This window comes from Podarcis gaigeae (genome assembly GCF_964106915.1).
Source record: "Podarcis gaigeae genome assembly, chromosome: 14".
Lineage (NCBI taxonomy): Eukaryota > Metazoa > Chordata > Lepidosauria > Squamata > Lacertidae > Podarcis > Podarcis gaigeae.
In genome coordinates, this window is record NC_139690.1 from 44432779 (window position 1) to 44445490 (window position 12712).

At 45.6% G+C, this 12712-nt stretch overlaps 1 protein-coding gene and 1 long non-coding RNA gene across 2 annotated transcripts; one reads left to right on the top strand and one right to left on the bottom strand.

The window, feature by feature from the left end:
* Positions 1–1575: 1575 nt before the first annotated feature.
* LOC310831397 lies at positions 1576–6537 on the bottom strand. Its single transcript, XR_014557850.1, has 3 exons — positions 5872–6537; positions 5191–5301; positions 1576–1647 (listed from the first exon to the last, which is right to left on the bottom strand). It is a non-coding gene; the product is annotated as an uncharacterized lncRNA (long non-coding RNA).
* A 599-nt stretch (positions 6538–7136) lies between these two features.
* Positions 7137–12131, top strand: ATP5MF (ATP synthase membrane subunit f). Its single transcript, XM_083711919.1, has 4 exons — positions 7137–7289; positions 8341–8448; positions 10945–11061; positions 11962–12131. The coding sequence occupies exons 1-4, from the start codon at positions 7274–7276 to the stop codon at positions 11988–11990; spliced, it is 270 nt and encodes an 89-aa protein (XP_083568045.1). The 5' UTR covers positions 7137–7273; the 3' UTR covers positions 11991–12131.
* The last annotated feature ends 581 nt before the right edge of the window (positions 12132–12712 follow it).

Consider the following 12712-nt stretch of genomic DNA (forward strand, 5'->3'; position numbering starts at 1 on the left):
TTGCTCACTATTAGGTCCCTGTATGACCCTTAATTTCTCTACGTGTGAATTATCAAGCATGGATCTGCGCTCAGAATGGCCAGATCCTGGCCCTGAGGAGGAGGTACGTGTGCCAAGAGAACAAGATCATACATTCAGGACAGTTACATAAGAACATAAGGGGAGCCTTCAGGATTGAGCCAATGGTCCATTTAGTCCAGCATCCTTTTTCTCAGAGGGGCCAACTAGAAGCCTCAATAAGAAGCCACAATGGGATCTGAGTATATGAGTGCTCTCCTCACCTGTAGTTTCCAGCAACTGGTGTTTAGGAGCATTGCTGCCACCAACTGTGGAGGCAGACCATAATCACCATGGCTAGTAGCCATAAAGAAGGCTGATCGCCGAAGAATTGATGCTTTTGAATTCTGGTGCTGGAGGAGACTCTTGAGAGTCTCATGAACTGCAAGAAGATCAAACCTCTCCATTCCTAAGGAAATCAGCTCTGAGTGCTCACTGGAAGGACAGATCTTGAAGCTGAGGCTCCAATACTTTGGCCACCTCATGAGAAGAGAAGACTCCCTGTAAAAGACCCTGATGTTGAGAAAGATGGAGGGCACAAGGAGAAGGGGACAACAGAGGACGAGATGGTTGGACAGTGTTCTCGAAGCTATGAACATGAGTTTGACCAAACTGTGGGAGGCAGTGGAAGACAGGAGTGCCTGGTGTGCTCTGGTCCATGGGGTCACAAAGAGTCGGACATGACTAAACGACTAAACAACAACAACAACAACAACAAGTAGTCATCAATAGCCCTGGAGGAAAGGAAACTCAGGAAAGGTTCAGTCAATAGAACCCTCCCCACAGTCCCATGTAGACCTCCAGTGAGGCCAAGGTATGAAGGGCGCTCATTAAAGATTTCCCCTGACGTACTTCCTGTGGACTGAGACAAACGAAACTGGGCACAGTTATTAATCCTTCTGTACATAGCTACCAGCAAGACTTCTCCCATTGTTTTATGCAGCTGTGGTGACCTCATCTGTAGAAGTCAGCAGGTTGTGTCAGAAGCCATGACGTGACCCCAGAAATCAGCATTTCATCATCTGGAAAAAGCTTGCCCTTCAAAAATAACTTAATGGTTGGAAAGAGGTGGAAGTCCGATGGTGCGAGGTCGGGAGAATAAGGGGGGTGAGGAAGGATTTCATAGCCACAGGACAGTGCTTCCATGTGAGCAACATGCAAGTTGTGAACCGGGGCGTTATCCTTCAGGAGGTGGACACCTTTGGTCAGCACACCACACCTCTCAATTTTGATGGCCTTCCGCAGCAGTGAAGTGTAGTATGTGGTACCTGTGGTACCCGTTGCCAGGAAATCCATCATCAATACTCCGTGCTGGTCCCAGAAGACCATGAGCATGACCTTGCCTGACGGTTGGACACGTGCCTACTTTGGAGGTGGTGAGGCAGAGTGCTTCCATTGTTTAGACTGGGATTTAGTCTCTGGGTAATAATGATGGACCCATGTTTCTTCCTGAGTAAGTAGTCTGGCTAAGAAGTCATCATGGTTTTTGTGTCACCTAGCCAAAAGAGCCTGTGAGCATGTTCCTGCTTCTGGAAAAGCATCAGCAGTCAGGGAACCCACTGTGCGGACACTGTTGCAACAGGGTCCTCTCTGTATCCACAGGCAGGCAAGAGAAAAAAACCCCAAACTGAGATAAGCCCCGAGATCATATCCCCTTTCACTAGGCAGTTCATAATAATAATAATAATAATAATAATAATAATAATAATAATAATAATAATTTTTTATTTATATCCCGCCCTCCCCAGCCAAGGCCGGGCTCAGAGCGGCTTACAAGCAATAATAAAAACAAGATGAATGATTACAACTTAAAAAGAAAAAGAAAATACAACATTAAAATAATGGAACATTAAAATATTAAAATGTAGCCTCATCGCAGGAGGAGAAGGAAAAGAAAGAAAGAGAAAAAAAGAGGGGGGGGAATCAAATTGGCTCCAAGCCAAAGGCCAGGCGGAACAACTCTGTCTTACAGGCCCTGCGGAAAGAAATCAGATCCTGCAGGGCCCTGGTCTCATGAGGCAGAGCGTTCCACCAGGCCGGAGCCAGTGTTGAAAAGGCCCTGGCTCTGGTTGAAGCCAATCTAACTTCTTTAGGGCCTGGGACCACTAGGGTGTTATTATTTATGGACCTTGAGGCTCTCCGTGGGGCATACCAGGAGAGGCGGTCCCGTAGGTACGAGGGTCCTAGGCCGTGAAGGGCTTTAAAGGTCAAAAGCAGCACCTTAAATCTGACCCTGTACTCCACTGGGAGCCAGTGCAGCTTGAAAAGCACTGGGTGAATATGCTCCCATGGCAGAGACCCCGTGAGGAGCCTCGCTGCAGCATTCTGTACCCGCTGGAGTTTCTGGGACAGCTTCAAGGGCAGCCCCGCATAGAGTGAATTACAGTAGTCAAGCCTGGAGATGACCGTCGCATGGATCACTGTGGCCAGGTCGGGGCGGGAAAGGTAAGGGACCAACTGCTTGATGCGGCGAAGGTGGAAAAATGTCGCCTTGGCTGTTGCTGTAACTTGTGCCTCCATGGAAAGGGAGGTATCAAGGATTACACCCAAACTCTTAACGGAAGGCAATGGCACTAATTGGGCCCCCGCAAGAGAAGGGAGTTGGTCCCTCATCCCCATGCCATCCCGACCTAGCCATAGGACCTCTGTCTTCAAAGGATTTAGTTTCAATCGGCTCCCACGAAACCATCCAGCCACAGCTTCCAAGCATCTGGTCAGTGTGTTCAGGGCCGAGTCAGTGTGCCATCCATCAGCAGATAGAGCTGAGTGTCATCAGCATATTGGTGACAGCCCAGCCCAAAGCTCCGGATAATCTGGGCAAGGGGGTGCATAAAGATGTTAAAAAGCATCAGGGAGAGAATTGCGCCCTGCGGCACTCCACACACCAAGGAGTGGCGTGACGACATTTCCCTCCCTAATGCCACCCTCTGTCCCCGACCAGAGATAAAAGAGCACAACCAGTTACGGGCTATGCCCTGTATCCCTACGTCTGCAAGGCGGTGGTCCAGAAGATCATGATCGACCATGTCAAAGGCTGCTGACAAATCTAAAAGGATCAGCAGTCCTGACCCGCCTCGATCCAGTTGTCTACGGAGATCATCTGTTAGGGCAACCAGAGCCGTCTCCGTCCCAAAACCAGGATGGAAACCGGACTGAAATGGATCTAATGCCGATGTTTCCTCCAGAAACCTACCAAGCTGTTCAGCAACCGCTCTCTCAATTACCTTACCCAGGTATGGAAGATTTGAAACTGGGCGGTAATTAGATAGGTCAAGGGATCTAATGAAGTTTTTTTTAAGAGTGGACACACCACTGCTTCCTTCAATTGCCCTGGGAATGTCCCCGTGTCAAGGGACAAATTGATAATTTCAACCAGGGGGGTCCACACAACATCTGGACACTCCCTAATCAGCCAAGACGGGCACGGATCAAGGAGGCAGGTGGTGGGCCTACCAACTTGGAGGAATCTATCCACATCAGCAGGGAGTATCCGATCGAAATGGTCCAACACTGGACCTGAAGTCAGTCGAGGGGCCTCCAGTTCAGTCACTGTATCTAAATTGGCAGGGAGGTCACGACGGAGCAACAGGACTTTCTCCGCAAAAAAACTCGCGAATGCCTCACAGCTGTGGGTCGAATTTGTGCTTAAATTTGGTTGTCCTCCTAAGGACATTATTGACCTAATTATTTTAAAAAGTTGTGCCGGGTGAGAGCTAGCGGATGCAATGGAAGCTGCAAAGTAAGATTTCTTAGCAGCTTTCATAGCCATCTCATAGGCTTTCATAAGCGTCCTATAAGATGTTCTTGAGGCTCCGTCACGAGTCCGTCGCCATACTCGTTCTAGCCGTCTGAGATCCCGCTTCATTTTCCGGAGCTCCTCAGTAAACCAAGGGGCCCGGTTTCGACGGGGTCGCAGAGGGCGCTTAGGCGCGATCTCATCAATGGCTGCCAGAGTCGGTTATTCCAGTCCTCAACAAGGTCATCTAATGAGTCGCCAGGAGGAGCAGGGTTCCGCAAGGCTTGTCGGAATCTATCAGGATCCATCAGTTTTCGCGGACGAGCCCAAATGGATTCGCCACCCGAGCTGGGGAGGAGCGGGAGTCTATCTTGGCTTTCAGAGCGTAGTGATCAGACCATGGCACTTCCACAGCAGGGAGCATGATCACATCTATGCCAGCCCCAAAGATCAGATCCAACGTGTGGCCTGCTTGATGAGTGGGGCCCAAAACAACCTGGGAGAGCCCTAGTGTTGCCATGGAAGTCACTAGGTCCAGAGCCTGTGAGGAGGGAGCGGCATCGGCATGGACGTTGAAGTCTCCCAAAACCAGTAGGTTTGGGAACTCCAAGGCCCAGCCCACCACCACCTCCAGCAGGTCTGACAGGGTGGCTGCAGGTGTGCTGGGTGGTCGGTACACCAGCCAGACAGCCAAGCTCTCCTTGGTGCCCCACACGAGACCAACACATTCAATGCCGGAGATCGCCGGTGATGGCAGAGATCTGAAAGAGCAATCCTCCCGGAATAACGCTACTCCTCCCCCCCCAACCCACAGTCCGCGATTGATGGAGGACATCAATCCTCCATAATAAAAAACTTATTTTTGAAAATGCCTGCTCCAAAGGTCTTATCTTACTACATTTGGGATTATATAGCTACATCTGAAATTTCATGCATATCAGTTAATACCTTGACCCTTCTTCACAAAAATAGCTGTTTACTTGGCCATTTTCCTATGTTGGGAAGGCTGAAATTTTAATTCAGTGGAGCAGGGTCAAGATATTAACTGATATGCATGAAATTTCTGTTGTTGTTGTTGTTGTTGTTGTTGTTTAGTCGTTTAGTTGTGGTCTGACTCTTCGTGACCCCATGGACCAGAGCACGCCAGGCACTCCTGTCTTCCACTGCCTCCCGCAGTTTGGTCAGACTCATGTTTGTAGCTTCAAGAACACTATCCAACCATCTTGTCCTCGAAATTTCAGATATAGCTATATAATCCCTAGTGTAGTAAGATAAGACCTTTCGAGCAGGCATTTTCCAACAACAAAAAAGTTTTTTATGAACCACCCAAGCTTTCATGCTCCCCCCTCCCTCGTACCAAACATACATTAGGTACATGTGAGACAGGTGAGTCATACCTGATTCAGTGATGACATGAGGCAACAAGATTTTGTGCTCATCTTTGGCTTTTCCGTCCCCCTAGGTGTCGTGAGAGGATGAGACTGGAAACTGATAGCTAGAGACAATGCCTGACGGGGTGATTTACAAAATACAATCACAAACTCACAGACTAATTTTTACAGGCATCATAAAGACATTAGCAAGAGCAAAAGGATTTAACAAACAAAAGATGGAAACGGTTTATTGAATATTTACAAACTGTAAACAGATAAGAACATTGGCAGGATTGTTGTAATAACCTGCAGTTTTATAAGAGTACACATTTAAAGCAGATGAATAAATGATTAAGTTAATTTGGAATATGCAGATATAAAAAAAAACAAATTTAAGGAACCGCAGAAAGAGGTGGAAGGAAGTCGAGTTTCGAGATGTTAAAATGATTGTAAAATTATAATAACAAACAAAAGATGGTTGCATAGATTTCAAGTGTAAAGTGCAAACTGTTTTGCAAGCTTTAAGACGATCTGTTGTTACAAAGCACTTAATTTAAAAATGTTGCAAAACAAACTGTTACATGTCTTTATAGTCGCAAGGGGTCTGGCTCATGGGGATACATTTTATATCAAGATGCATTTATTTCAAGGCCTCACAGTGGAGAAGAAAGAAACATGGCTGTTCCCTTTATTAGTTCAATATACCTTTATGTAATTGTGGGAGCATTTATTTTCTTATCACCTCCTTGAATTTGTCTAGTCCTCTTTGAAAGCCATTCAAGTTGGTGGCCACCTCCTCACTGCCTCCTGTGGCAGTGAGTTCCATAGTTTAATTGTGTGCTGTATGAAGAAGTGTTTTAACAGTCTCAAATCCAACATTCAGGATACCCATGAGTTCTAGTACTATGAGAGAAGGAGAAAAACATGCTGTAGCCTCTTTCTCTATGCCATGCATATTTTTACAAACCTCTATTATCCTCTTACTCGCCTTTTCTCTAAACCGAAAAGCCCCGAATATTGTAACCTTTCCTCCTAAGAGAGTTGCTCCATCCCAGTCATCATTTTGGATGACTTTAAATATTGATTTTTAAATGTTAACATCCTGCCTTTCAATCTGTTCATCAGGGTTGAACAAACAAACCCCAACATCCAAGACTAATAAAAGCAATAAAAATAAAAGCAGAAACCAGCATTTATACAGAACAAATCAATCAGCAATAAAATAACGGAACTGTCTAATCATTAGATTATGCTTCAAAATCATTTCTCTTTAAAAGGTATGCCTTTGTATTCTTTTCCTCTTTTTTGGAGGTGAGGTGCCTTTTTACTGCTTTTATATTTTGGATTAGTAATTGTTTTAGAATGCATCCTGATACGATGTTTGCAGTTTTATGCTACACAACTTGAGAGATCTATATTAAAAGGAGAAATATAGAACAGCAATATTATTTTAATATATTCCTCCATCCTTTGCCATACTTTGCAGCACTAAGGCTGGCTTTTGAAAGGTTAAAACACAACAAAAGTCAGCAGAAATTAAGCAACCAGTAACGAAAAATAGTTGTTAAAACCTTTAAAAAAAAGTATTTGTGTGGGGGGTCAAATTCAAAAGAAATTTTCATTAATTCATTGTGGCTTGGACAAACATTTCGTCTAAGTCATTTATTAAGAGAGTATTTTCTATGCGAGAGCTTATTGTTTCTGGGCTTGTTTTGTTGTTGTTGTTTTGCTTTTGTGTGTGTTTTCTTTGACTGGGGTATTTTTCAGCTGAAAAGCCGTTCTGGCTCCCCTTCAGGAAAGAAAAAAAGCGGAATATGAAACCCTATGCAACTCCCACTGCCTTCAGTGGATCTCGCCCCTCAAGTGCACGCGCGCCAAGGATGGTCGCCAAAGACACCTGTGAGGAGAACGTCCCGCTCTTATCCAATCGCTTGGCTTCTCTTTCCCGCCCAAACTAGCTCCGCCCAGCCCCTCACCTCGCCAGGCCCGCCCATTACACCGCCCAAGGAGAGGGCGACCTTCTTTTCCCACGAGCTCCCGCGCGAGCAACCTTCTCCCGGCAGCCCTTGCGAGCGGAACAGCAGGGAGACACTGCAGCGGCTTCAAGATGGCGGACCGACCCGGTAAGCGCTTTTGGAGGGAGGGAGACGCCAAGGTGACCCGGCTCCTGTCAGGGCTTGGGCGCTGCTGGGATTAACTTGCTCCCATTTCCCGGAGAAGAAGCGCTCCGCCCTGTTCTGTGGAAGGAGAAGGGAGCGCCTTCTGAGAAAGAGACGCCCTTCTCAATGTAGCCCTGGGTACAAGCGCCAGGCCGCTGCTCTTCTTCATTGCTGGGGTTCGCCCTTGAGGCCACCGTTTCTCACCCCAACCTTCCTCTTTGTTGCCCCCCAACAGCTCTCCTTTGCATTTGTGTGTCAGTGTCAGGCAGACAAAGCTTCGAACGACCCTGCCCCCCAACCCATAAGAATAACCTAGAGCAGGCACAGTCAACTCCCAAGAGACTGCGATCTGCTCCCAGTATTAAAAAAAAACAGGCACAGTTTTTTAATACAGGGAGTATAAACCCGATTGTCATTGGAGGGAGGGAGGAGCGTGCGTGGGGTGGGTGAAAAGAGATGTTGAGCTTTTTTTTAAGGAGGGTTACAAGAAATCGCTGGCAATCGCACACAGTGATAAAGCCACCTATCAGCCGCCCACCTTCTCCCCCCACCCCACTGGCGGGGAGAAAACAAATGTCAACGCGCGACGCCCACGGAAATAGGTCCTGTAGATCACGGTCAGCTGGTTGGACATGTCTGATCTAACGGATCATGGCCCACCCAGACCAGCATCCTGTTCTCACAGTGGCCAACCAGATGCCTCTATTGGGGAACCTGCAAGCAGGACCTGAGCACAGGAACAACTCTCCCTCCCTGCAGTTTCCAGTAACTGGTATTGGGAAGTATTTATAGCCTCCAACCAAAGAGGCTGTGCCATAGCTATGATGGCTAAAAGCCACCAATAGCTTTCTTCTCCATGAATTTGCCTATTCATCTTTGGAAAACGTCAGAAGTCGGTGGTCGCCTCCGAGGGGAGGTGTGGGAGAGAACCTTATGTTGCCACTTGTTCCTCCTTGGAATAGGGATGGGTAAGTCATAGCAGATACCTACCCTCACATTCTTTTTTTCCTCTTAGTTCCAGTAAAAGATATGAGGCTGCTGGATGTAAAAGTGGGGCAGTTGCCAACCTGGTTAGCAACTCGAGATTACACCCCAGCTGGGTTTGTTACGAGTATCCGAGGAGGTGAGTGTCTGGGAAACATCTGATGTGGAGCATATATTTGTGGCAGGAATTGTATGCATGTGATTGTCTTGCTGAATATTTAATCTGTTCAACGCCAACATTTTGTGTGCAGATAACCAGGGTTTCAGAAGTCTTCTATTAGGTTTATGCCAATAGTGTTATACCTGAGCAGGATTCAGTGTACAACAGATCACACTTTCCATTGAAATACTCTTAATTTGCCAACAAAATAAAGGCTTCATGGGGTTTGAAAATCTAGTTGTGATCCACCTTCAGATTTTTAATCCCACTTGATGCATTCACAGTGTGTGTGATCCAAATACATACTTGGGAGTATATTTCTATTGAATTTAGTAGCATAAGAGTAAAAAGACAAAAGGACTGAGCCACAAGTCTCCTCAGTCTTGCAGCCAGATCCTTTGCATTTCGACTCTTGACTAACTCCCACTGTGCTCATTGGCACACTCAAATAAATGCACATAGAACTACAACCCTGAACAGGCAGTTTCTGGCCTTTGTTCCTACTTATTTAAAGGACTTGTACACCACCCTTCAGTTTAAAACAAACAAAAAACATGCATAGATAGATAGATTCTTTATTGTCATTACACAAGTGCAACATTGCACAAGTGCAACGAAATTGGATGCCATCCCTTAAAAACAACAAAAGCAACACAACAACAACAACCAAACAAACCACATTCCAGCCACACCCACACCCATCAAACTCCCAGGTCACACTATCGAGTTACTGCATTTAAGAAGGCCACAGCTCTTGGATAGAAACTATTTTTCAGTCTATTTGTCCTTGACTTGATGTTTCTGTATCTCCTGCCAGAAGGCAGTAGTACAAACAGACTGTGTCCCGGGTGAGATGCATCCTGCAGGATATTGTTTGCTTTCCTAAGACAGCGGGAACCGTACAGTTCTTCCAAAGATGGGAGGGGATGACCAATAATCCTTTGGGCTGTGGTTATGACCTTCTGGAGCACCTTCCTCTTCCTAGCTGTACAGCTGGAGAACCAGGCACAAATACAGTATGTGAGAATGCTCTCTATGGAGCCTCGGTAGAAGGACACCAGCAGTCTCTCACTCAGATTGTTCTTCTTTAAAAGTCTGAGGAAATAAATTCTCTGCTGGGCCTTCTTCACCAGAGCAGTAGTATTTGCGCTCCAAGTCATGCCCTGATCGATAGTCACTCCCAAAAACCTGAATTCCGCCACCCTCTCCACCCGTTCCCCGTTGATATACAAGGGCTGAATGTCCGCCTTTTTTTTCCTGTAATCCACCACCAATTCCTTGGTCTTAGTCGTATTAAGAGCCAGATTGTTCTCTCCACACCAAGCACAAAGCCGCTCCACCTCGTCCCGATAGGCGGACTCATCCCCTCCTGAAATGAGCCCCACCGCCGTAGTGTCATCAGCAAACTTGATGATTTTGTTGCTGGAATAAATGGCTGTACAATCATACGTATAGAGAGTATAGAGCAGGGGACTCAACACACAACCCTGTGGTGAGCCGGTGTTAAGGCTAAGGGCTGTGGACATATGTGACCCTACTCTAACCCTCTGAGAACGTTCTGACAAAAAGTCCAAAACCCAGAGACAGGTGGAGTTGGAGAGTCCAATCGCCTCTAGCTTGGACACCAGTCTATGGGGGAGGATAGTGTTAAAAGCAGAGCTAAAATCCACAAACAGCAGCCTCACATAACTCCCCGGCTGCTCCAGATGGAACAGAGCAGCATGGAGAGTGGTAGTGATAGCGTCTTCCGTGGATCTATTTGCCCTGTATGCAAACTGGTAGTTGTCAAAAGTTGATGGAAGACAGGAAATAATGTGACGGCGCACCAGTTTCTCAAAACACTTCATGATGATTGGAGTCAGTGCAACTGGTCTGTAGTCGTTCAGACTACTGATTGTGGATTTTTTAGGCATATACTAAAAACTGCAAAATCAACAGGAGTAGCATAAAAACATACAGAGGCAGTGGCTGCATATGAATAAAAAACCAGAGGGCTGTTACCCCATGTAGAGCTGGCAGTAGTTCTGCAACATCTCAAGCAGGTTTTTATTTCCAAGCCCAGCTACTTGGACAGGAAGGAACTGAACGCAAGGCCTCTTGCAAAACCTTTGTTCTTCTACAGAGCTGCAGCTTTAACCTGAGTTCCCAGTCCCTTTCCCTTTGTTCTTAAGCATATGTCTTAATGTAGCCATTTTAAAGTGTTTAGATAAACTAAATGGTACAGCCTTGTTGTAAAATCCTGATTTTTGATAAATTTCCTACTTGGGCTATAAGCCGAAGTACACTAGCTAGAAAGGTAGGTCTCATTGAGGCCACTGAGTTCAATGGAACTAAACAACAGGCTGCAAAAGTAGTGATCTTGGGCTGAAGACTTCATTTCCTTATTCTGTTAGCTTTTTAGTGTAGCTGTCACTTATCACTACTAGGTGTTCCTCTGCTATCTGTATGGCTAAGACTATGCTCCTTTTTCACTAGGCTATGACAGATTTGTCAAAAAGTACATTGATGTGAAGAAACCAGGCATTGGTGGCGTCGCCATGATGCTAACTGCCTATGTGGTTCTCAGCTACATGTGGAGCTTCGACCATATAAGTGAGTAAAACTTTCATTGTGTATACCTAAAAAGAAGCAGTAAATACAGTACAGTCGCATCTTTCGCACATTTATCTTGCACGATTTCAACTTTACATGATAAATGCATGCAAAGCAGAGATCTTTTAACCTCCCTCCCTTGCTTACTGGGCAAGCCCTGCTCAGCAGGCAGGCTCTGGGGTGCTCTTGCAAGATACTGTGGGTCTGTCCCAGGTTCCCACAAGAACTTGCATGACCACCCTTAGGCTTCCAGAGCCAACATGATGTGATGGCCTTGCTTGGGGGACAAGGCCCACTCAGTGCTCTGGCTCTGGAAATGTAAGCACACTAATGGGTGGTTCAAGTATAGCAGTTTTTGCATATATGTACCTTCCCTGTGTAAGATGCGATTGTACTGTAAGTCCTCTGAGAGGAGAATTCTTAATGCTTTTAGGGAAAGGCATGTGTGCTGTTGATTTTCGGCTCATGCTTCATGCCCCGACCTATGGTGGATTGCATCAGTTGCACTCTCTCTCTTCCTTTTAGAACTACTAAAGTTTCTTGGGATACCTAAATTGAACCTACATGGCCAAAGTATAGCTCTGAGTACTTGTCCTGGAGAAATGGGGAGGCTGTGTTCATGGGAAATTTGTAAATTTCCCAGATGCATATAGCTGCTTACTGTTGGGAACCTGAATGTTTAATTGGATGCCATGTTGCTGTCAGGTGTTAGGTAAAACCCATTTTCCCCAGGTATTTGGTTAATGATCGTATACAGTATGTCATTGTTTAGCTTTGTCATGGTAATTAGAAGCTGTTTTGAACACACATGGAAATATGGGATAAACCTTTTAAATGAAAGATGTACTTCCATATAGTAATATCCAAAAGACTCTACAACTGTTTGTTTTCGCTATTCAGAGCATGATCGCTGGAGGAAGTATCACTGAAGCTTGATGGACCAGAAGAATACAAGCTGCCATACTGCGACTCGTAGTGAGTTTGCTTCAACTGAATGCAGATTGGCTCTTACCTTCTAGACTCAACAGTGTATTCTGTGACCAATAATAAAATATCTACTTTCCTTGTGACTGATGGAACTAATTTGATCACTGCAATGTAACAAACAAACTGATCCCACAGCAGGCACGGGGGGGGGGGGGGGGTTTACATTAAGTTGGTGCTTGAAGGGATTGGTAACCACAGCCCATGAGTGAATAATTGCCTGAAGTTGTAAGGAGAAGGAATAAAGAGCATTAGACATAGTCAGTGCTATTAACAAAATCTAGAGACTATATGACATCCTTGGAACTTACTCAAGTCTGCAGAGTAATTTAGTTCAGGTGACTGAAGCTGTGTGCATTTTAGAGGTAGGCACAGTCTGGCCCTAGCAAAAAAACCAAAGTGAAATAGTATAGCTTCTTTTCTTTGGTTTCTCTAATAAGGGACATTTAATGCTCTTGTTTGCAGCAGGAAGATTCCTTAGTAACTCCTTAGCAAAATTGAAACCACTGTTCCTGCTATATAACTGCTCAATCTACAAGATAACCTTATGCACTTGGTAGCTTTTAAAAATCAAATATCCTGATTTATGTTGTGATGCAGGACCTCAGTTAGTTCTTCCCAAGCATGTGCTCCTTTTCTGTCCCCCAAAGTCACACTTGATAAATTA

What these genes read in the sequence shown, in the direction of transcription:
- ATP5MF (XM_083711919.1), top strand. An exon ending in TGTTACGAGTATCCGAGGAG is followed by an intron (nt 8,449 to 10,944) that starts GTGAGTGTCTGG and finishes CTTTTTCACTAG; the next exon opens with GCTATGACAGATTTGTCAAA. An exon ending in GTGGAGCTTCGACCATATAA is followed by an intron (nt 11,062 to 11,961) that starts GTGAGTAAAACT and finishes TTCGCTATTCAG; the next exon opens with AGCATGATCGCTGGAGGAAG.